Source organism: Lepisma saccharinum, chromosome 10 (genome assembly GCF_977018435.1).
Source record: "Lepisma saccharinum chromosome 10, izLepSacc3.1, whole genome shotgun sequence".
NCBI lineage: Eukaryota > Metazoa > Arthropoda > Insecta > Zygentoma > Lepismatidae > Lepisma > Lepisma saccharinum.
Genome location: NC_139238.1, coordinates 22,726,840 through 22,750,269, shown reverse-complemented (window position 1 = coordinate 22,750,269; position 23,430 = coordinate 22,726,840). Strand labels below are relative to the sequence as shown.

General features: G+C 41.8%; 1 protein-coding gene across 1 annotated transcript in view; it reads left to right on the top strand.

Moving 5' to 3' along the window:
* Etf-QO (electron transfer flavoprotein-ubiquinone oxidoreductase) overlaps positions 1-23,430 on the top strand; it is a 212,922-nt gene that overhangs the window by 26,425 nt on the left and 163,067 nt on the right. Inside the window, exons 6-8 of the mRNA XM_083129645.1 lie at positions 2,545-2,720; positions 3,718-3,929; positions 6,998-7,180. Of these exons, the coding sequence (XP_082985771.1) occupies positions 2,545-2,720; positions 3,718-3,929; positions 6,998-7,180 (571 nt within the window). The remainder of the gene's footprint in view (positions 1-2,544; positions 2,721-3,717; positions 3,930-6,997; positions 7,181-23,430) is intronic.

The window sequence follows — 23,430 nt, the reverse complement described above, 5'->3', positions numbered from 1 at the left end:
CTGCGTGGAGCCCAATATACCCCCCCCCTCAAACCTTTCCTACCAATAGCGTCCGTTTTAAAAATTGGCAGTACTTGTCAAGTCCAAGATGTTGCCAATTCAGTTTCTTTAGAGATTTCGTGAAGTTCTGGTTGCGTTATCTTTTCTAGGTTGTGTTATTGTGCTGTGCTACTTTTTTATACACTTTGGAGATCTTTGGAGTATAATGTCGCAATCAATGAATGGATGTTTAACCCAGCTGGAAATTTTTCCCATTGGTTCCGATAGCCAGAATTTTTAGACACACTTATCGGAACCGATTGGCCAATTGGAACTGATTGGTCAATTGGAATCGATTGGTCAATTGTAATGAATTGGTTTCTATTGGAAAGTATTTTATTGCTTTCAGTATATTGTTTATGAAAAATTCTTATCTATACAACTGTAAATGCAATGGAGAAATCATAAAAAACAGTTAAAATACATCTCTGGTAAAGCATGTGGAATGTGTAATTTAGAGAAACTTTTACATACAAAAACTTTCAAATATATGAACACGTTTTTAACGCTGTAGCTTCATTATGTTTAACACATATAGAAATCCGAAAAACTTGCTGCTTCAGTCATATATTGACATGTTGTTATTCCTTTGTACATGCAAAAACAGCAACAAAATAGGTTAAACAAAGAATCTGACCCACAACACTCGAGAAAGTGATAAATAAACAAAACACTGTCGAGATCAACTTAGTTGATCAAAAGATTGCTCATTTTTCCAATTGCATTACATACACACAACAATAACCATGGGAATTCCATATTGCAAGAAAATAACTAATATCAACATTTGTTCAAAATACTAGCTGCTTTAAGGTTGAGTTGGTTCTTAAGAAAGAGTTCTTAGGTATTTATTAAGATAAATCTGACTTCACTAGTATGCATTAGAATTCAGAAGAAATTCAGTTCAAGTGTGCTGTTTTTCCAATGAACTTCTAAATCACAGGAAATGTGGTGTCAAGAATTAAACTACCTATTGTTTGAGTCAATAAATGAATTTATAACATTGATTCTACAATATGTCCAAACTTACAATTGGATACAATTCAAGAATTGGAAATTGTCTTGATATACCAATTGGTTTCAGTTGAGATTCGGATTGAAACCAATACATTTTGATACCTATAGTAGACATCCAATAGAATCCAATTCATTCCACTTGAGTGAATTATGAAACCAATTCAATCCAATTGAAATTTCGGTAACAATTTCGTATATCGGAGTCACATTTCTTCATTTTTACGGAAGAAACTACTTACGGAAATGAGTTTCTCAAAGGTTTCTAACATTCGTCGAGGTATTTTCTTTCATCGTGGAATCTATTTGAACGGGAAATCATGTATTTTGCAAGAGAAATATCTCGCCCACGCACAATAGACATTGCTTTCATTTGCTTCCCCTACGTGAACCGGATGCTCCATACCTTTGATGACGTAACCCCCCTGTCAGTGTTTCCAACCCCTTTCTTTTTCACTATGCTTGCCTAACCTAACCTTATCGGAAATGGTTCGTGTGGCTATCCGTGAATGGTTCGTGGGGCTATCCTTCAGCTATCCATGCATAATGTGCAATTTGCACACGTGACAGAACACGATGGTAGGTATTTTTCGGTGAAGAAGGTTGGAAACACTGCATACCCACAACGGTAGTCAACCTGTGCCCGCCATATTGTGTGTTAGGGAAGCGAACAAAGGAATAACAACAACTACTCTCTATGTTAAAAATTATGTTGTTTTTTTTTTCGTGTAAAAAGCATAATGGCACTTTGAACTATGTTCCGCAATACACAATTGGTAAGTACAAACCATGAGAAACACAAAATATCCGATTTTAATGTGTCTCCGATATATGGAACTGGTACCGAAATTTCTATTGAAACCAGTAGAAAATTCCAGCAGGCAAACACTGCAGGTAAAAGTGACAACAGTGCTTTTCAGAAAAACAGTGCTAGCTCGAAACCAGATATGCATTCTGTCAGGTTACTCTCGAGCTGTGTCAAAGATACCAAACTGACTTTCAAATCAGGACTTCGAATACACTTAAGAAAGTATGCATAGACCACCCACTCATTCAACTGTCTGCATTTTGTGAAGGAAACTGTGTCCTTAAAGTTACGGTAATGAAATGAAAAAATATAAATATGCTGACCAAGGCAGTAATTTATTTTATTAAAAAACATAAACTAAACGTAACGTTTAATGGTGTTACAATGAAATGCTTAAAACATGCCAGCTTAAAACTATGATACCAGGTTCAAATCTGTGCCTGGCCATGGGCATTCTTTCTGAGCGTTTCTTCATCAACGTTGTCATATCATCACCATCCTCATCTTTGCGTTTGCCAAAAGTTGCAGAAAAGTGAAGGAAAATAAACCAAATCAGTCAGTCACTAAATTAAAGCTGTGATACATATTTCCAACAAAATGTTTTATTTTTATGCACAACTTAATTGCTGTTCAATGAACTTATTTTACATATTTCATGCATATATATCTTCATTTTCTTTCAGGATCGCCACACCTATGGAGGTTCATTTTTGTATCATCTAAATGAACCAACGCCATTGGTTGCCGTAGGATTTGTAGTTGGACTAGATTATGCAAATCCTTACATCAGCCCTTACTTGGAATTTCAAAGGTTCAAGCATCACCCATCCATTAAACCAGTATTTGAAGGTGGAAAAAGGTACATTCACATCAGTTTACTTACATTGCTTTCACACTGGAATGGCAATCGAACTGTAATCCATGTTGCTTGCAAATGTACTCATCTGATGATTGCAGTTTGTTACAAAATTCTTTGATTTGTTCATTTTTGAGTGACATGTGTTGTATGTCACTTATCACTTCATAGTGAAAGAACTTTTAATGTCTTGCAATGTATTAAAATTCATAGCCGGGGCTGGCTGGTTGAGCACGTTAGGTAGTCTACTTGCGTTCGCTCCACCAAAGTCCCTGCATTTAAGTCATGGCCTAGGAGGCTTGGGTGTTACTTGTTATTGTCCTTTCATCAATTTTATTTCATCCTCATTGCCACAATTAGCCAAAAAGTGGCAGAAGAACAATGTAAAATTACAAAATTACAAATACAAATACAAATGGACACAAATTGGATTTATATACATGCCTAGATGGCCTGTGTTATTTTCATTTGGTCAAGTAGCAGCTTTTGATAGAATTGTGTTTGTTTTAAGTCCACTTCATGCACAATTAAGCTAATCTGGACTGGACCTAAAGTTTAAAGTGGGATCCGAACCACTATGTGTCTCCACTGGGTATCGAACCTGAAACCATTTTATTACAAGGCAACGACGTTACCACTACACCATTTGAGGGCAGCATTTGTATAGAGTTGCAGAAATTAACATATACATTTGTGCATGCAATATGTTAAAAAAGCAGTCTTAATAAATTAAAGGATTAACCTCTGTGTATAAATATATGCTCTTCATAAATATTAAGTAGTAATGCAAGTATGACAATTATTAATTACACATGACAGTGTGACACTATAAATATGTCTCCTAAACTTGCCCTTACACTATTCTTTGTGCAATCAAGGAACATTTATCCTAGTAAATATAGTGCTATTTCATTGTCAGTCATATTTTATTGCTCTTTGCAATCTTGTGTATTATTTCGTTCCTTTATCTCTTTCATATCTTTGTTTTGTTTCTTTATAGAATAGCATATGGAGCTAGGGCACTGAATGAAGGTGGTTTTCAGTCTATTCCAAAGCTGACCTTCCCCGGAGGTTGTGTTGTGGGCTGCGATGCAGGCTTCTTAAACGTTCCCAAAATTAAAGGAGTGCACTTGGCCATGAAAAGTGGCATGGTAGCGGGTGAAAGCATATTTAGTGCCTTAACAGATGAAAATGCTCAATCACCAACTGCAGGTATGCAATACAGTTTATTTCACAGTGAACTAGAATAGATAAGATAAGATAAGATTTATTTCATCCATGAATCTTCCCGAGTTTGATACACTGTGGAGGCACAAGTGGTTCAGATCCCACTTTAACTGTAGGTCCAGTCCCGATTAGCCTTACTGTGCATAAAGTGGACTTAAAACAACTAATCAACCAACCAATCATCCATGAATCACTTATTTGCATATACAGACAGTGATATCGGACATGTCAGCTTGTTTACAATATCATAAACAATGCAGTATAATAAAACAATGAAATACAATTTATGGTTACAGTAAAATATAGTAAAATTATAATACAATAATATGTCAATACAATACATGGTAACTGTGGAATATAATAAAATATCATTGAGTGCAACATAATGTAATAAAACTCTGCAATGAAAATGTTATCTTTTACCAGTAACTATACCATGTTAGGAGCCTCTGATACACATTGAAGAGAAGGTTGTTATACAAGAGAGTCCCTGAGTACTTAGGTCCTTTTTCATATAGAACTGTATTGGGCACAGGTATTAGTAAGTTAGTTTTATTTCTTGTGTTGTAATTGTGTATGTCATGGTGGCACCTAAACAAATCGTAGAAGTTTGCTTTTACATAGCAGAGCAGGTGAAAAATGTACAAGCATGGGAGTGGCAGAAAACCTAGATCGCTGAACAGCTTCCTACATGGTTCCTTTGGTCTTGCCCCCATCATGATTCGTATAACTTTCTTTTGTAAGATAAAGATTTGCCTACTCTTGTACGCATTTCCCCAGAATATAATTCCGTACGTTAACAAGGATTGAAATAATCTGAAATAAATTGTTTTCATTGTCTCCTAATTTGTGGTAGCCTTTATTACCTTGATGGCGTAGATTATCTTGCTGAGTTTGCCTGTCAAATAGAAATAGTTGATTTGTGGTTCCCAGCTAAGATTTTCTTTGTTCCACAGCCCTAAAAATTTAACAGATTTCTCATAGTTAACCACATTGTTTTCTAATTTCATAGGAGGGTTACCTCATGGTTGGCTCCTTGTGTGATGAAAATTTTCTGCTATAGTTTTATTGACATTCAGTTTTAGTTTGTTTGTTGAGAACCTCTATTGTGTGATTAATATTGGAAAGAAGATCAGTGTTTGAAAAAGTCATCGCCATGCTTGTATTATTAGCATATAAGACAGATCTTTCAAAGTTTAGGTTTTTTGGTAAGTCATTTATGTATAACACAATATTGGTCCCAGTATAAATCCCTGAGGAACTCTACATGTTATTTTGCATTGTTCTGAGACACATGTTGTACACCTACTTTTTTCGTCTACTGCTTAATCTCTATGACTTGGGTGCGGTTTTGTAAGTATGATTGAAACAAATCATTTGTTTTGCCTCTTATTCCATACTGATTTAGCTTCTTTAGTAGCTGACTATGAGGCACTAAGTCAAAAGATTTTGTCAAATCAAGAAAATGACCTACACATTGGTCCCTATTGTCTAACAGATCCCTCATGTATTCTAGGTATTCAAATATAGCTGAGACTGTTGATTTTCCCCTACAAAATCCTTGTTGAGATGTATTAATGATATAGTATTTGCTAAGAAATGATGTGATTTGATTATACATGACAGTTTCAAGAATTTTTGAAAATGGCGAGAGTAATGAAACAAGTCTGTAATTTTCCATGCTCTTTGTTATCACCTTTCTTATGTATGGGTTTTATCTTGGCCTCTTTCATTTTATTTGGAAATAATCCTGTTTAGAGTGACAGATTTCCTATGTGACACAGTGGTTGAGCAATGTGAGAGTTGCTCTGTTTAATAATTGTGGAAGGTATTTCATCTACACTGAAGGACCATTTACTTTTCATTTTATTGATGATCACTTTTATTTCATTGGTAGTGACTGGATGCATGAACATTGTTTTGTGACAAGAGGTTATGTTTGCCTTGTATACCCTGTTTTCATTGTTTTGGGAAGTTGTTAATTTTTATGCAATTCCCACATAATATTTATTAAACATTGTTGATACTTTTAATGGATTCCTTATGGTTTCACTGTTGTGCATTAGGGTGATGTTTTCCTTTTGTTTCCCCCTTTACTATATTCCACACTGTATTTATTTTATTGTCAGAGTTTCTAATAAGGTTCTCATTGTGTGTTTGTTTCGTTGATTTTAGCAAATTCTTGTATTCAGAATTATACTTAGCATAGTATGTCTTAAATTCAGCTGTTATATCTCCCTCCCTTTTAAGTTTGTTTAAGAACCTCAATCTCGCACTAAGCGTTACATGCAGAGACACCACACCTTGGGTATGTAGACTGTTCCTCACTTCTTATACAAATAAAAATTTGTATTTCACTTTTTTTCATTTATAATCACCACTTGTATGTTTTGTATTTTATTGTTAATGTAGTGACTGTGGTCAGACTTTAATAAGGTTTTTACATGGTGTGACATTAATTAGACGTAAGCGAGTTACTAACTACTTCTGTGAATTTACTTGTAGAGGTTTCATTAATTTTGGTAACCTCCGCTTGGGAATCACTGGCTACACTAGAGCTCCTAGTGACAGGCAGGGAAACAACAGGAATCGGAAACCTGCCCAGCAGTGAAGCAATGAGTTCCCAAGTGGATGGTGGCAGATGTCACCAAAATTAAAAAATTAATAAAACCTCTACAAGTAAATTTTGCAGAAAAAGTTAGAAATAATTCTACAATGCAAACAATATGTACATACAGAAAAAAAAACATTGTGAGAGTTATGGATATGATTATGTTCATTAATTATATATGTAAAGTATTCATTCAATGGTTTATAAGGCAAAAATGGAGCTGTGGTTACTATCTTTAGAGCCTCCCTATTTCATGTGAGAATTTATTGTAATCAGCAAAATTTTTTGAAGAAAACATTATATGCATTAAATGAGACACTATTCAAGCTCCAAGTTAAATTTAAATAGTAGTATAAACAAATTGGTTTATGTATTTTTGTCTGTACCTAACAGCTGGATTTATAGAGTAGCAATAATTGAAAATGCACCTTGTCTGTTACAGGTATAGAACCAAAATCATATGAAGAAAATCTTCAGAAAAGTTGGTTGTGGTCTGAGCTGAAAAGTGTACGGAATGTGAGACCCTCATTTCATAGTTCTCTAGGACTGTATGGTGGTTTGATGTACACAGGACTGTTTTATATGTTTGGCAGGGGAAAGGAACCTTGGACATTGAGTCATGGAGGTATGTACCTATTTTTATGCATTTCATTGTGAACTAAAGTAAACAATGCAGCAGGAGTGTATATTCTAGGCTAGCTAGGCTCTCTGCGAAGTCTGAAACCTAGAGAGTAAAATATAGAAGAAAAAATCAATTTGCAATTGTGAATAAACTTACTCATTTCAATAACAGGATAATGGCAATTCTGAAGTTGGCAACCTGAATTCTTAGGAGTTGGCAACCTGAATTCTTAGGAGTTGGCAACCTGACTTCTTAGGAGTTGGGAACCTGAATTCTTAGGAGTTGGCAACCTGACTTCTTACGAGTTGGCAACCTGACTTCTTACGAGTTGGCAACCTGACTTCTTAGGAGTTGGCAACCTGACTTCTTAGGAGTTGGCAACCTGACTTCTTAGGAGTTGGCAACCTGACTTCTTAGGAGTTGGCAACCTGAATTCTTAGGAGTTGGCAACCTGACTTCTTAGGAGTTGGCAACCTGACTTCTTAGGAGTTGGCAACCTGACTTCTTAGGAGTTGGCAACCTGACTTCTTAGGAGTTGGCAACCTGACTTCTTAGGAGTTGGCAACCTGAATTCTTAGGAGTTTGTAACCTGAATTCTTAGTAGTTGGTAACCTGAATTCTTAGGAGTTGGCAACCTGAATTCTTACGAGTTGGCAACCTGAATTCTTACGAGTTGGCAACCTGAATTCTTACAAGTTAGCAACCTAAATTCTTACAAGTTTGTAACCTGGCTGCCATTGAGATGGCAATGTGGCTTCCTTGAAGATATCAAGAGTTAGCAAAATGGATGTGTCTAACCACTTAGACACTGCTTTTACGAGGGGCTATTCTTCTCCCTTCCTCCATAGCCCAGGACCACGTGTCATAGTGAGGTAGTCCAGGTCTTGGACTCATCATATGCAGATCTGCAAATATATTAAAAACTCTCATGCTGTGATAATTGTTATAGTTGCCAAACCAGCTAGCTATGGCAGACTGCTTAGCATAAGTAAACCATGGATATGTCTCTCCTGTCTAATTTTCCAATGTAAACACACTTACATTATCTCGACAAATCCTGTGCTGATTGATTATATATTTAACATCACTTACACATAAATTATAACAGTGCAATGTTACAGAGTTACACCAACTACATCTTGTCATACCAACTTTATAATCTTAATCTTGTCAAGTCATTAAGGGGTGTAAGGGTTGTAAGCACCCAAATGTGAACCTCACCTGAGTGCACCCGAGTGAACTGCATTTCTGCAGTCATCTGGACCTGCAGTTAGTATAATCCTCTGTAGGGTTGTTTGTTGCCGTGTGTTTTGCCCTTAAACACAGTCAAAAAAGTTTTGCATCAGGATGGAAAATGACAAAATACATATGAGGTACAAAGTTTATTGACAATGACAGTGGGAATACAAATGAAAAGATGAAGAACAAGATATGTTGAATGAAAAGGGAACAAAAAACGTACAATTTTCTCAGAAATGTTTTTAAAACTAAAATGGCACAATTCATGATGGAGGCGAAAAAAAAAGAACTGTCATAAGAAGAATGTTTGTCATAGCGGATCCATCAGAAACATTGCCTACCACCTGGTGTGTCCTCCCCTGGCTGCAAGAAGGTCTTGAACACGCTGTGGCATACTGAGGATGAGACGATCCAGGTGATCTTGCGGTAAGCGATCCCATTCGTCCTGTGCCGCAAAAAGAACTTCACGAAGATTGGTGAGAGCCACAGGATGGTTTGCAATGGCATTTTTTAGCATTGCTCATGCATGTTCGATGCAATTCATGTCGGGACTTTGCGCTGGCCAGAGCATGCGACGGATATTCGCCGCCTGCAGATAATCGTGCACCATCCGTGTGCGGTGTGGATGGGCATTGTCATTCACCAAGACAAATTCGTCACCAATTTCCTGATGAAATGGTTCCACAGTCGTCTGGAGAATGTCCCTGGCATAACGAACAGCTGTTTGTGTCCCTCTAATTGGAATTAGGGGCGTTCGACATCCAAGCATGATCCCTGCCCACACCATGATTCCTCCTCCTTGGTATGGATGGACCCCCTGGACACCACGAAGCCCCTCTTGCAGTCCAGGGCCTCGCCACACCCGTCCTCTTCGTGAATCTGGCCTTAGACAGAGCCTACATTCATCGGTGAAGAGCACATGAGCCCAATGATCGGGTCCCTAATTTTGATGTGCACAGGCCCAATGCACACGGTCGTGCTGATGTTGTGGCAATAGGTACTGGCGCTGGAGAGGTCTTCTAGAACGTAAACCACTTCCTCGTAGTGTGTTACAGACAGTTTGGTTTGACACGCACAGCAGAGGCTGCCTGGAGGGCATGAGTGATGTTCCTTGCCGTCATGGTATTCTGTCTCTGAGCTGAGAGTCATTCATAGTGGTCTTGTGCTGGTGGTGTGACCCATGGACAACCTGTCCGTTCACGATCTGCTACTGTTCCTGTGTCTGTATACCGCCTCCAGGTCCTACAAACATCGCTTTGCGCCACACCAACAGCCCTTGCTACAGCTCATTGTGACATGCCAGTCTGCAGTAGCGTGATGATCCTGGCGGATCAAACTGCACTATTGTATGCCTAGGCATGCCTTACACACAGCTGCACACCCTCGTGACCAGTGACCAGGTTTCCTCCACGATTGTATGTGGGAGACAAGAGAACCAAAGAGATAGTAGGCAAGTGGCTATTTAAAGAAAAGGCAGTCTGCGTGGAATTTCCACCACTCCAAACAGCATTGGTGAACACTGCTTTTTTTTGTTCTTTCGAACTTTCTGTGGTGCACTTAGAGGCAGTGTTGCTACATGAAGGATATTCCCTTGGTGCAGGGAAATCCAGATCCAATTTTAGGTGAAAAGGGAATTTTATGGAAAGTATACAAATTTCCAGAAAATTTAAAGTTGTCAGACTTCTGTTTTGGTTTTGCTGGCATGTCTGCATAGCTGTTATATTTCTATTACATCTAATTTATATGGGAGGGTATAAGTAGTGCAGGTGGACCGGTTCAATGTCCGAAAGTGGGGCTCGGTGGGGCTCGGTGGGGCTCGCCAAACCTCAAAAACTCACTTTCTCTCCACGTTCCGCGCCTTATTTATTGCGCTGACGATGTTTCACAGCGTAGAAAACAGCACCAAAACATCAAAAACTCATTTTGATTATTTGGAGCTCACCAAAACCTCAAAAACTTATTTTTATTAATTGAGGTTTACCAAACCTCAAAAACTTTTATTTTCTCTCTATGTTCAACGCCTTATTTATTGCGCTGACACAACGTGATGAGTAAATAATGCAGTTTTTTATTCTTGAAGGATGAATGCACCTTATCGTAATTTTCCAAGCCCCGGTCAAATGTTTGTATATCGTGACCTTTGTAAACCTCTCTCTCGGGAACGATGTGCCACACACACACGCGTGCACGCCTATATTGTGACGCAAACAAACAAACAAATAATATTTTTTTTAAGATTCCTGGCCCCTAACCCCACTTCCGGTCGCTATTTTGGATTTCCGAACATAGGTTCTATTCATATTTTTTCTCACATATAGGCGTACGTGATGAATCCGCAAACAGATTTTTCCTAAGTCTTACCGTTTCCAAGATAACCCCACTTCCGGTCGCCATTTTGGATTTCCGATCATAGCTTCTATTCATACTTTTTCTCACGTATAGGTGTACCTGATGAATCACCAAACAGATTTTCGTAAGTCTTACCGTTTCCAAGATAACCCCACTTCCGGTCGCCATTTTGGATTTCCGAACATAGGTTCTATTCATATTTTACTTACATATAGGCGTATGTGACGAATCCGCAAACAGATTTTTTCTAAGTCTTACCGTTTCAAAGATAACCCCACTTCCGGTCGCCATTTTGGATTTCCGAGCATAGGTTCTATTCATATTTTACTTACATATAGGCGTACATGACGAATCCGCAAACAGATTTTTCCTAAGTCTCACTGTTTCTAAGATAACTAGTAGTGCAGTTTAGAGAGTTCAACGTCAGAAAATGAGGCTCGGTGAGGCTCGCAGTGTTGCCAACTCCTCACTCGAAAAAATCACCAAGGTTTTTGTTTTTGGGTCTAACCTAACCTAAAGCAAGGAGCTGGCAACCTTGCTTGAGGTATTTTCTCGCAGTGTTGCCAACTCCTCACTCGAAAAAATCACCAAGGTTTTTTTTTTGGGTCTAACCTAACCTAAAGCAAGGAGCTGGCAACCTTGCTTGAGGCTTGTTTTACAGTGCATAAAGCAAGGTTGCCAACCTACTGGTACTTTTGCCATAGCTTTTTACAAAAAAGAGAGAGGAGAGAGAGAGGGAAGAGTTAAACAGCCGACAGCTTACCCACAGCTTTTTTTTTGCTCTAACCTAACCTAAAGCAAGGGGCTGGCAACTTTGCTTGAGGTTTGCTTTACAGTGCATAAAGCAATTTTTGCCAACCTACATATACTAAACAAAGAGAGCCGGCACTGCCGTAAAAGAGAGAGATGGATGGATGGGAACACTACACGGGTTCAACGTCATCAAATAAAAATCGCCTTAATGGTTTTTTCTTGTAAGGCATGATCTCTATTTTCTCGCAGTGCTGCCAACTCCTACCTACACTTTTTTTTAGTTGGCAAGGGCTAGAGAGAGAGAAAAACTTATAGCTGGGAACGGTAATGAGCGAATGTGCCATATCGTAATTTTCCAACTCCCGGGGGCCAATGTTTGTATATCACAACCTTTGTAAACCTCTCTCTCTCGGGGGAACGACGTGCCACACACACACACACACACACACACGCACGCGCGCGCATATGTATTGTAACACAAACAAACAAACAAACAAAATAATAATTGTTTTTTTTTTTTTAGGAGGCCTGGCCCCTATAACCTCGCCAGGGTGCGTGGTGCCCAACCGAAAATGTAAAAGTTTTCTAATGGCTGCGGTTATAGATTACCGCACCTCTGTAGAGTTTCACGTGTTTTTTTTTTTTTCCCCAAACTTCCATGAAACCCTACAGAGGACCTCCGTAATGCATGCAACGTGTACTAACGACTCTAGTGTTATTTGATGTTGTGATATTTTTGGATATAGAGTTTTATTGTGAGATATAGATAAAAATAATTATGTTTATTATAATATTTTCTTGATGAAGATGGAGAATGTATGTGTGTGTTACAAATAAAGTTGCATGCTTTTTTTCTAGTGTGTGTGTATGTGTTTTTGATGTTTCGACAGCATCTGAAACGATAAAAAAAAATTTTATTGTTAATTTTCACGTGTAAAAACAACAACAAATTTTTTTGTGCAAATTTTCTGATTGTCTCGTGCTATAGTGCAAAAAAGATATTGTAACTGATAACTAATGAAATTGACATTTGTAACTGATCTGAACTAGTGAAATTCGTATTGTGCCATTGTAACTGATTGTGCTAGTGCAGAAAATTTCTTATTGTGCAAGAAAAGATGTTAAAAACCTGTTAAAACTGCTCTGTGACCCTCTCGTTCTTCATGTCGTAGGCGAAGGACTTCTCTGCAATCAGGATGACACTGCATAGGGTATCCTCGGGCAAGGCATCGTGGAACTCGCAGACGACCTTGATGTTGGTTCGATCGTTGACCACAACCTTCTTTCTCTTAGATGTGTTGATGACGGTCATGGGTCTCCGTGCTTTGAACTCGCTGGGCGTGTAGTACATGTCCACGCTTCCCTCGGTCACGCGTTTGTAAGCCGAGAACGCTTCGTAAAGTTTGAGGTAATCGTTTTTGGTCACGTCGAGGTTGTAATTCTCGCGCGGGAACACTTCGTTGCGTCCGTTCTTCAGATAAACGTTCTTGATCTTGCAGTCGTCGAACTTGCTGGAATCTTTTTCCTGATTCTTGTCCCTCCCGGTCTGAAAGAGCACTACGACGAAATCTGGCATGTCGAACTGTATGTTGTTGAACTGCGTCGTCACGTCGAATTCCATGTGACTCCCCGACGCCATCTTCTGCACGCACTGGTAACCGTGAAAGTGAATCGGCACCTGCGGACTTTTCAAGATCTCCGCTTTGTACTTGAGGGCGTAGTTCGTTTCGTATTCCACCACCGGCATTCTCAATTCCATGCTTTGGATGACGCACTTGGCTGCTTCGGGTAAAGTGTTGGCTATCGGCGTGGTGCCGTCCGGACCCAAAGTAGCGTATCGCATTAGTGCGTCGTTGTCGTTGGCCGCTCTTCGAAACGTGACCCTCAGTCCTCCCTTCCACATGATCTCCTTGTAGTCCGAGAAGAAACCCGGCAGCAGACGCATGGGAAAAAGCACCGTGTGACTTCTCGTCGATATTTTGGTTCCCGCTTCGAATCCCCCGGCCTGGTAGTATGCTGCGTCCGTTTTGCATAATTTCAACGTTCCCACTGCCGTCGACGTGATGCCTGGATAATCTATTCTGTCGATGACGGTGTTGTGTTTCCTCACCTCCACCTGCGAGAACAGGTGAGGCACGAAGTTGTCCACGAGTATCAAGTTTGCTGCTGCGGGAAACGCGTCTCCGCTTTCTTTCTTCACCACGTCGAATTGAAGGTAGAGGTCCGCTCTGTGAGGATGAACGAACCCATCGCCTACGTCCACGTCGTATTCGATCCCCCTGTTCGCCTCGTTCAGATTGGCGAACGTGCGACGGTTGGGAGGGAAAGATTGCAATTCGTAACTTTCGATTTGCTCCATTTTACATGTATGGTTATTTATTATACGTTGATCTCCACGATGGCCGTCGTAGTGGCACCTGCGAAATCCACCACGTCTCCTTTCTCGTTCGTCACCACCAACTCTATGTCGTCTATGCGGTTGCGACATACTGGAAAATAGATCGGCGAAGAGGGCGTGTAGATGATCGGTTCCATGAACTCGGAACTTGGTTTGAAAGTGGCTATGATTCCCGTCTGCTTGTGACTTCCTAACAATCCGTCCGAAGATTTCGTGATCATGCCTTCGGCCACGTTACAGTGTACGTTCAGAGTCTCTATGGCCAAGAATTTAGGAATGTTGGTTGCTACGTGCTTGATGCCAGCTTCGAGTTTGGTGTCGTTCTCGAAACCTAAAAGTTCTCCCATGGTGCCCAGGTCCACGGTCTCCGTCGCGGATAGGATTTCCACTCTGTGCGTGACCGAATTTTGAGAAAGGTATGTGCCTTTGGGTAACTGAGCTTGCAAAGTGGAAAGATTGTATTGTCCTGGCGTGACGACGATGTGTTCGCTTCCGACGCTAATTTTGTTGTTGTGCTGCGTAACATTGGGTATGAGGTACATGCTGTAGAATGCACGCAGAGCCACGGATTTAGGATAGACGATGTCGTCGTGCAGCGTGAGTTTCAAGATTGAAGATTCGCTCGTGAGATGGAACACGCCCATCCTAGTGATGCTGTTTGAGGTTCCACAATGCTTTCTGGAAATCTTCGACCGTAGGGTTATTTATTTTAGAGAGAAACGCGAGCACGGAGAGGCAGAGATGACCGCAGTTCACGTCTCCGAAATTTTGAATGCGTTCGTCGTTGTAGTATATGGAGGTTTTGTTCGTTTTCAGATAATCGACTAAATTTGTAGGTGGAACACCTCCGAAAGAATCGAAAACGAATGCTTTATCATTGTCGTTTTTGTGGTAACATATCCAATGCGTGCCTGGATTTTCTTGATCGTCCAAGTTGACTACTCCGCATTCTTTTTTTTTTGACGCTTGAAGGTAACGAGTCGGACATGAAAACTCCTCTGAAGTGTTTGATTTGTAACGGTTCGATCAGAGATTCAATGTCTCGGTTGGTGAGTGCTTCTGTTTCTTTTTTTTAAACTTTTTCATCACACCCTTCCCCTTTTTCTTCTCCATGGCCAGGTTGTGACGTTTCTGTTCTTCCAATTCCGCTTTGTTCTTCTTCGAGTCGATGACGGTTTTCGCGATGGCGGCACTTCCGCCGGCCAAACTTCCAACTGCCCCCAATGCTGCCAGGATGGCCGGGATGCTGAATATGAAACCTCCGATCTTTTGCTGTTTCCGCGAACGCTGCAATCTTTTCAATTGAGGTGTGCTGAGCAGCAATTTCATTCCATGTCCTTTCGACAAGCAAGAACGTTTCTTCTCGCGTTGTTTCTTGGTGAGTAACCCATCGAGAGCACCTAGATTTTTAAGATTGGAGTATGGTATCTGGTACACGACACCCTTGGGCTTCATGTTGATGCTCTATGTGTTATTTTCACGGTATGTTATTTATATATATATTCTGAGATTTTTTTTTGTGTAGTTTTTTTACGGTATGTTATTTATATATTTTCAAGGCCTCGCAGTCGTTACACAAATTCTATTACGTGCTTCGTTTTCTTGCCAAGAAGTTCCTTTGTCCCCTTGTACACGATTCGAGTTTTGTTCTCGATTAAAATAGATAACTTCTCGTCGGATAACATGTTAGCGTATCGATCTGGTAAAAATAGACTGTATTGTGCGTTGAGCAACAGGTGTACCTTGGGACCATACTGGGTAGAAACGATTGAACCGGAAGTTATCGTGTAAGGTTTGTCGACTTCCAATTCCTGAATTTTTACATACTCGACTGACAAATTTAGCATTTGTTTTAATGCTTGGAGATCACTTATTTTTTCAGTCGTCATATCAAAAAAAATTTCAAAGTGTTAGAGAGAAATTTAATTGTTTTTTCACGATGCGTGTTATTTATATATACCGAAGATTATTTATTTATATATCAAGTTTTTTTGACACGTATATATATTATTATTTTTTTAACAGAGGAAGAAAGTCCGTGCTTCGGAAAACGCGATGATGTGCGTAATGATATCTTCCGTCTCCTGCATAGACTTGTACCAATCTACTGTGTACCATCTTCTTCCCTGCCTTGCCTTGTCCAGTTCGTCCAACCTCTCGTTCAATTTTTCCCCTGCAGCCGAAAGCAGAATGTTGAGATCACCGCACCTCAGGCCACTGATCTCCCGAAGACGGTCCTTCAGAACTATTTCACAAGGGATGTGAAATTCCGGCGTCGTTCTTGCTATGATCACAAGTTTATTAACATCTCCGTTAACTACCTTTTTGAATATTTTAGATAGTAGTTCGTGCGGCAAATCAGTTATGCGAGACATGTTGTTATTATTATTTTTTACTCTATGTTATTTATATACCCCAGCCCAATTTTTGTTTCGTGTTCATGGCGATGGTGGTGCCTAGTGCGGCGACCCGTTCACCCAGCGATGCGTCTCTGCTCACGAACCTTTCGAAAGCTGCGTGTTCCAATTTTTTGTCTGCTTCGTGACGTGCGTCCAGATCCGTCTGCGTGGTGTTGTAGGCGATGTCGTGATCTTTGCATGCCGCGTCCAACGGATTCACACCCTTGTCTAATCTCTCCAATCTTTTCTCGAGTTTGGTACCCGGTCCGCAGTACTGGTAGCCAGGTAGATGCATCTCGAAAGGTAACTTGTTGATGATGTCGTTCACGAGTCCCTTTCCTTCGGCCACGTTCCAAAATTTCGGAGGCAGCGTGTTGATGATTTTGATCAGGTAACCTATGCCCTTGTCGTCGTTCACGATGAAGTTGGAAAGTTTCGTGCTGATCATGTCCACGATGCCAACCTTCTCGTTGTAGAAATTACGGTTGCCTGCATTCTCTTCGCCGGCTATCACCAACAATCGGTCCACGAGCTTCCTAACGTCGTCCACCCAAACGAATTCTTTGGGTAACGTGTTGTAGCGTTTGACGCCGCTGCCTGTTTTGACCTGGTTCCAAATCGGTTTGATGAGATTCCTGTACTTCTCGCCGCTGCTCGATTTCACCCTATTCTGCGAGGCGTCGTTGTTCTGGTACAAGGCATCCGTCATGATCAGAATTTCCTTGTAACTTTGGTAATCTTCGTCGGTGTAATCTTTCGGCTGCTTTTTGGCAACGAGTTCCCACAGTCCCACCGTACCCGGATACCTGGTCCAACTATCCTTCTCGCCTAAATTGACTTTAATGTCGTTGCCTTCGAAGGTCACCTTCGATTTCCCAATCTTCCACACCACACCGCCGCCTTCGCTGGTTTCCATGCTGGGATACAATCCGAACACTTCATCCTTGTCGAATTTCCCCGTGCTCAGGTAGTCTCGTGCCAAAGGTCCCAACTCGATTTTATCCGAAGACGACGTGCTACCAATGGCTCGACGTCGTGCCGGTGCATCCTTCAGTTCGAACGGCGTCGAAGGAATACTCGAAATGGGCGTGGGTACGGCGTAACTTTTAGCTGCGAGCGGTACGAGTTCATTAATCAAATTTTTATTTTGTTCCGTGGCACTTTTAATTTCTTTACCTAGACCGCTGATGGCATCGATCACGGGTTGATCCTGACGTTTCTTCTCTTCGTAGAATCCGCGATTCTCGGATTTCCAACCTTTGAAGCGTTTCGCGAGGTAATCGCGAAGCTTGAGATTTTCGTCTTCGATTTTTCGTTTCGTCATGACGTTATTTATATACGTCGTTTCTCACAACGTTGCAACGTTTAGAAAGTCGTTGATTTTGTTTCTGTATTTTCCGTCGTTGGGTTTCCTCGTCATGTCGATCGTCGCGAATCCGAAATCGTCACCGTTCCAGCAAGTAGAGCAGCAGCGTTCCGAAAATTGATTGTAGTTCATGTCTCCGCCTACGTAGTCATCGTATGCGTGCTTGAGGTTGGTGTGATCTTGACGAAACAAACATATGAAATTAGCGTTGTCGCGCACTAACTGTTTTGGAATTTTGGAAAACGTTTGAGCTAGGTAAAAGCAATCCATTCCCTTGTGACGACCTTGCGTGAAAAAGTTGCGAATTTCATTTTGATTTTCCAGGATGGCGTCGTCGAACACAACGACTGAATTTTCACGACAATCGTCGAGTGGTTTTATTTCCGAGGCGAACGTTGCAATGTCCAGACCATCGTACAGTTTCATCAGTTGCTGGTATTTGGATTGCTCCAAACTTTTCGAGAACACGTACAGGTGCCTGTTCTTCCAATCTAACCAATTCGGTGCGAGGAGAAAATTGTCCACGAGCAGTGTCGTTTTCCCACACCCCGAAGGACCTACGATCAGACAGCGGATGCTGTCGGGAAGCAACTCGCCGTTCTTTTTTTTTCTCGTTTGACTTTCCGGATCCGGTAGACGCTTCACCACGTTCCACGTACTCACAAGATCACTTCGTCCGCGTCGATCCAACTCTTTTCCGGAAGTCCCAGCCATTTGACAAACAGTTTGTCACCTTTCCTACGCAATACTTTCTCGATGAGGTACGTGTCGGGGTGTTTTGTTTTAGAGAGTTCCTCTTCGTAAAATCTTCCTTTCAAAATCTCGCCGCTACTATCTTTTATTATATACGTGTGTCGGTTTCCAGGTAAAACTCGAACCACCGTAAAGAGTTCCGTGCTCCAATTTTTTGTGAATCCCTTCTCGAAGGTGCGTTTGAATTTGCTGATCCTCACCTGGTCTCCAATTTTGTATTTAGCTTTTTTTGTCGTGGGTGTGTACTTTGGACAGTAAACGGTAGAAATTAAACGCTGCTCGTCAGACTTGGTAACGTCAGCTGGCTTCATGCCTATCGTTCTGTGTACCGTTTCATTATAGGTGTCGACGAGTTCCGGCAGGATGTCGACCCATTTGTAATTTCCCCGAAGCGTGAATCGTTTCCACATGTGTGTTTTCAAGGTTCGATTGAATCTTTCCACGATGCTGGCTTTGATGTGACTGAAGCTCGAATAATGTCGAATCTTGTGTTTTTGAATAAATTTTTGGAATACAGCATTGTAAAATTCTTTACCGTTGTCCGTTTGCAGAAACCATGGTCGTCTGCCGCCGCTTTCGCGAAAAATTAATTTGAATGCTTCCGTGACGCACGTTCCTGTTTTTGCCTTCAAAGGTAGAGCCCATGCGAATTTCGAAAACGTGTCTATGACGGTGAGAAGGTACTTGTTGCCCTTGTTCAATTTATGCACGTTTTTCAAATTGCCGCTACTCATCTCCACGAGGTCACTTTGCCAGAGGTCGTCGATGCCCTTGGTTACCACAGCCAAACGTTCATAGTTACGGCGTGCAGGTTTATGCAATTCTTCGACGATGGCTTGCCTAGACATTTTTTTAGAGATTACGTTTCAAGAGAAGCACAAGCGTGATGGGATTCAAAGAGGGTGGCACTTCGCTCGTGTTTTGAATGATCAGCTTATCGCCGGCACTCACGTCGAAAACGGTGAGATCTTCGTCTTCGTGTATTTCATATATGTTGCGCGTTTCGTTCCAACGTGCCAGAGGAATGTTTCCTGCTTTCTGGACACCACGATTCGATATCAAAGTCATGGTGGGAACGCTAGCTTTTCTACCGTGAGACCAGTACGAAAATTCGTTTATCTGAATCGTGCCATCGAGGAGAAACTTGTAGTACGGATGATAAGGATGCAACATGTACAGTTTGTTACCTTCGACGAACGTGGAGATTCTCTGTTGATTGGGCACGCTGTTGATTTCGATGGCTTGCAGAAAATGCAGTTTAGCGAATTTAGTGTCGACGCCGAGCAGATTACTGTGAACTTGTCCGAGTTTATTTTCGATGGGCAGCAAATGCTCGACTATGGTATCCGTTACGGTAGAAAACGACGGTTTGATTTTCACTTCCACGTTCAACTGCTTGTAGTTTTCGTTGAGTTCTTGCAACTTGGCACCGAAAGAGGCCAGCGTCGATTCCTGCGTGGATTCCAGCACTCCAACTTGATCTCTGATGTTGACGACGATGTTCTGAAGGTTCTCGACTTGATTCAATTTCGAGCTCTTCTCGGTAAGATCGTTCACGATGCTTCGCATCTCTGTAAACTGCGTGTGAAGGTCGGCGACGCTCTGCGAAGTGGGCAGCGTCGACACCAGCGAACTAATTTCGTCTCGAATCTGTTCCACGTTCGCCGTTTCCGTTTCTAATCGTTTCAGCATTCGAGATATGTTTCTTTTCAAAGCGTGCAATTCTTTGGAGGTGGGAAGATTGGCCACTTTACTCTCGAGATCGCTCAATGAACTTTTGATGTCGCTCGATTCGGATAGTGCCGTCACCGCCGTTTTCAATTTTTCCAAATCTTCGCTCGAAGGCACGCTCGTCCGTAACGATTCCAAGTCACCCTGTATGTTGTCCAGTACATGATGAAAATGAGCGAGATTCGTTTCGACGTTTAAATTTTCTAAATATTCGATCTTCTGCTGAACCGTGCTCAACGTGTCTTGAATGCTCGTCAACGCTCTCGCTTCAGCGTGAATATTTTTAATTTCTTCGTTGATCAATTCCAAGGACGCCTGAAGCGTGGCGATGGTGGTTTGAATGTGTTCGAAATCTTGATAGGCCTCCAATTGAATTTTTATGTTCGCGACGCTTTTACCGATGACCTGCAGTTCGTCCGACGATGGTAGGTTCGTCATTGTATCTTCCAAAGTCTGCAACTTGGATTTAATTTCTTCCAACGTGCTGGTGAATTCTTCTTGTAATTTGGAAACAACGACATGCAAGCGTTCTGCGTCTATATCGTTCACGACGGTTTGAAGTTCAGAGAAATTCTTTTCTATTGCGGAAGTTCGTTCTTCGATTTCGAGTTTCAATTTTTCCAAATCTTAATTTTATTATTGAAATTGCTGTAATTTGGCCAAATCATTTTGAAGCGAATCCACGCTCAACTGTATATTTTGAACGCTGTCGTAAGAAGGTACGTCGACATAATTTTTTATCAGCGTTTTCAGTTCGGAATCGATTTTCAGAATGGGGTCGAGACATTGCGTTTGGAGCGTAGCGATTTCCGACTCTAAACTTTTGTTTAAGGTTTCCTGCAAAGCGATCAAATCGGTCCTCAACTTCTTAACTCGAATGTCCAACATGAGAATCTCTTCTGCGTGGTCCACACGCTTGGTGTTGCCGAAAATGTCGTTAGGCATTCTTGGTTAACGGTTATTTATAATAGGATAGACGATTCGTAATTCTACGAAGAGAGGAATAAGTTTGTCGTAATCTCCGAGGAGTTCCATGTAAAGATAATCTCCTGCAGACACATCGTACGTAATGTTAGAAAGCATCTTGTCGTGCTTGATTCGAAAAATGTTCTTGCCGGTAGAAATTTTGATTTCGCCTGCGTTTTCCGGATTCACGGTGATTTGAAGTTTCCCGTCGATCGGAATTTCGTAGAAATGTAAATTGTTATTAAAAACATAAAAACATCTTGCCCACATCGTCATTCAGTTTCGTCCAAATGCTGTTGAGGTGAATGATCAACAGACCGTTGAGTTTAGGTAACACGGAAGGTAAGACTTCATGATCTGGTATGGTTTCCATAATGATCTGTTTTTTGAAACCGAACAAATTCATAGGCATGCTGGTTATTTAAGAATACGGTCAAAGTTTTTTGTAATGACAGTCAAAGTGTTTTTTTTTTTTTTTTTTTTTTGTTTTGTTTTTATGAATCTTCTGTTGAAGATGGACATATGTTGCAGGTTTTGCTTTCTGCTAAGCGATAGTGCCCCCACGGCAATGTGTGAATACCACACTCGAGGACGCACCTCTTATCGTCGTTGGGATCCAGCGCAATTTTTCTAACTTTGTTTGTGGTCAACACATGGTCGACGCTCTGGATGCGCTGTTCTTCTCTTAGAACCGACGACCTGGTCTTGAGGCAATCGACAAAGTCCTCGAATGCGAGATGCTCCCGAACCACCTGTCTGCCAACACCCTTGGCCTTCTTGGTAACGCTGCCCTCGGCTTTGATGGCATAGGCCTTGGCGCGAAGACCTGCAAACTCGAGAATTACATCACCGTCCTTCTCGTCTTTGAGTTTGCCAGGTACTTTTTTGTTTCGGGGCAGGATGCCGTACTGGTTCGGCTGGGGATAGCCCGAGGTGTCGAAGAGGTTAACCAAAGCTGGTGCCGTGACTATATCCCTGTATGCATCGGCTGAGTGGACGTGGTACACCAAGCTGTCCGTGTCCGTGTAGAGAAGCGAGATGTTGTGGTTATAATGTGGACGTAATATGTCGTAGTACGTCTCGAACATGTGCAGCTTGCTCAGGTCTAATACTGAGGCACCAACATAAATTGGCTTGTCGAGCCTCACCTCACTCTTCCTCATATGCACCAGAGCAAGCTGCTCATTATAAATGGTCCTCGATTTAAATAATGGGTTTGCTACGAGCCTGCGACATTGTGCTTTCCTCGTTACCAATTTTATGTCCATGCGATTCCGTACATTCTCCATAGTTTTGCCAAACACCGCATTATTCATTAACTTGAAGAAATCGCGATCGAAATCAGAAGTGGCGACTGTGCGATGTTCGGTGTTGAGCTCGATGTATGGCTTCAACCATGGAGAATGCTCGAACATCAAAACTCGATGTACTGTGCGGACGGTAACCCCTTGCTTCATCAACCACCGGAGGTTTTGGTAGTGCAGGACATAATGCTCTTTGGACTCGAAATCCATGACGAGCTTCTTCTGGTTGGAATCGGGTGGACACTTGAACTCGGGTGCAGGGGGAAGATCGCAGAACAAATCCTGCAGCTTCTCGGAGAACTCAAGGTCCACCTCGGCGAAGAACCCATGTTCCAAATCGTCGAAAGCTTCGACGTCGAAGTTGGAAGGGTCAGCCCACTCGAAGTTTTTAAAGGGGAGTGGCTGCATCATGGAGTGTCCGTAGAGGTTATTGACGTCCGTGTACATGATGTAGCTGGACGGTTGTGAGGGGTCGTAACCGGTGGACATGTGGTGATTGTTGGCGTGCGAGTGTCGCTGGGACACCTGGACCATTCCACCCCGCACGGCACGTTCTACAAACAGCATCATGTTCACGTCCGAAAGAAGCTCCAGCTCGATCTTCGTCACCAGAAACATGGCTGACCATGCCAGTCCGGGGAGACTGTAGAAGTATGCAGGGTCCAGCTGGTAGATGGTCTTCGCAGTTGCACGGAACGTCTGGAACACGTCGGCGAGGAGCGTCACATCAAGTCTGAGGTAGGCGTCGTGGTAGTCCCCGAGAGTTCGACAGCCCAGCTCGCGCCACATGGACTGGGCGTGGTGATATTCCTCGTCGGTGATGTTCGAGCCTCGCAGCTTGCTGTAGAAGTTTGCTCGAGGAGGTAGCGACGTCTCTGCGAACTTGGTAGGGTCTGTGACGTATTCGTAGGGGTAGACACCCTTACGCCTGAAGAGACCTGCGTCCAAGTTCGGAAAGTTCGCGGAGGTGATGAGCATTTGCTCGTCGCTAAGCT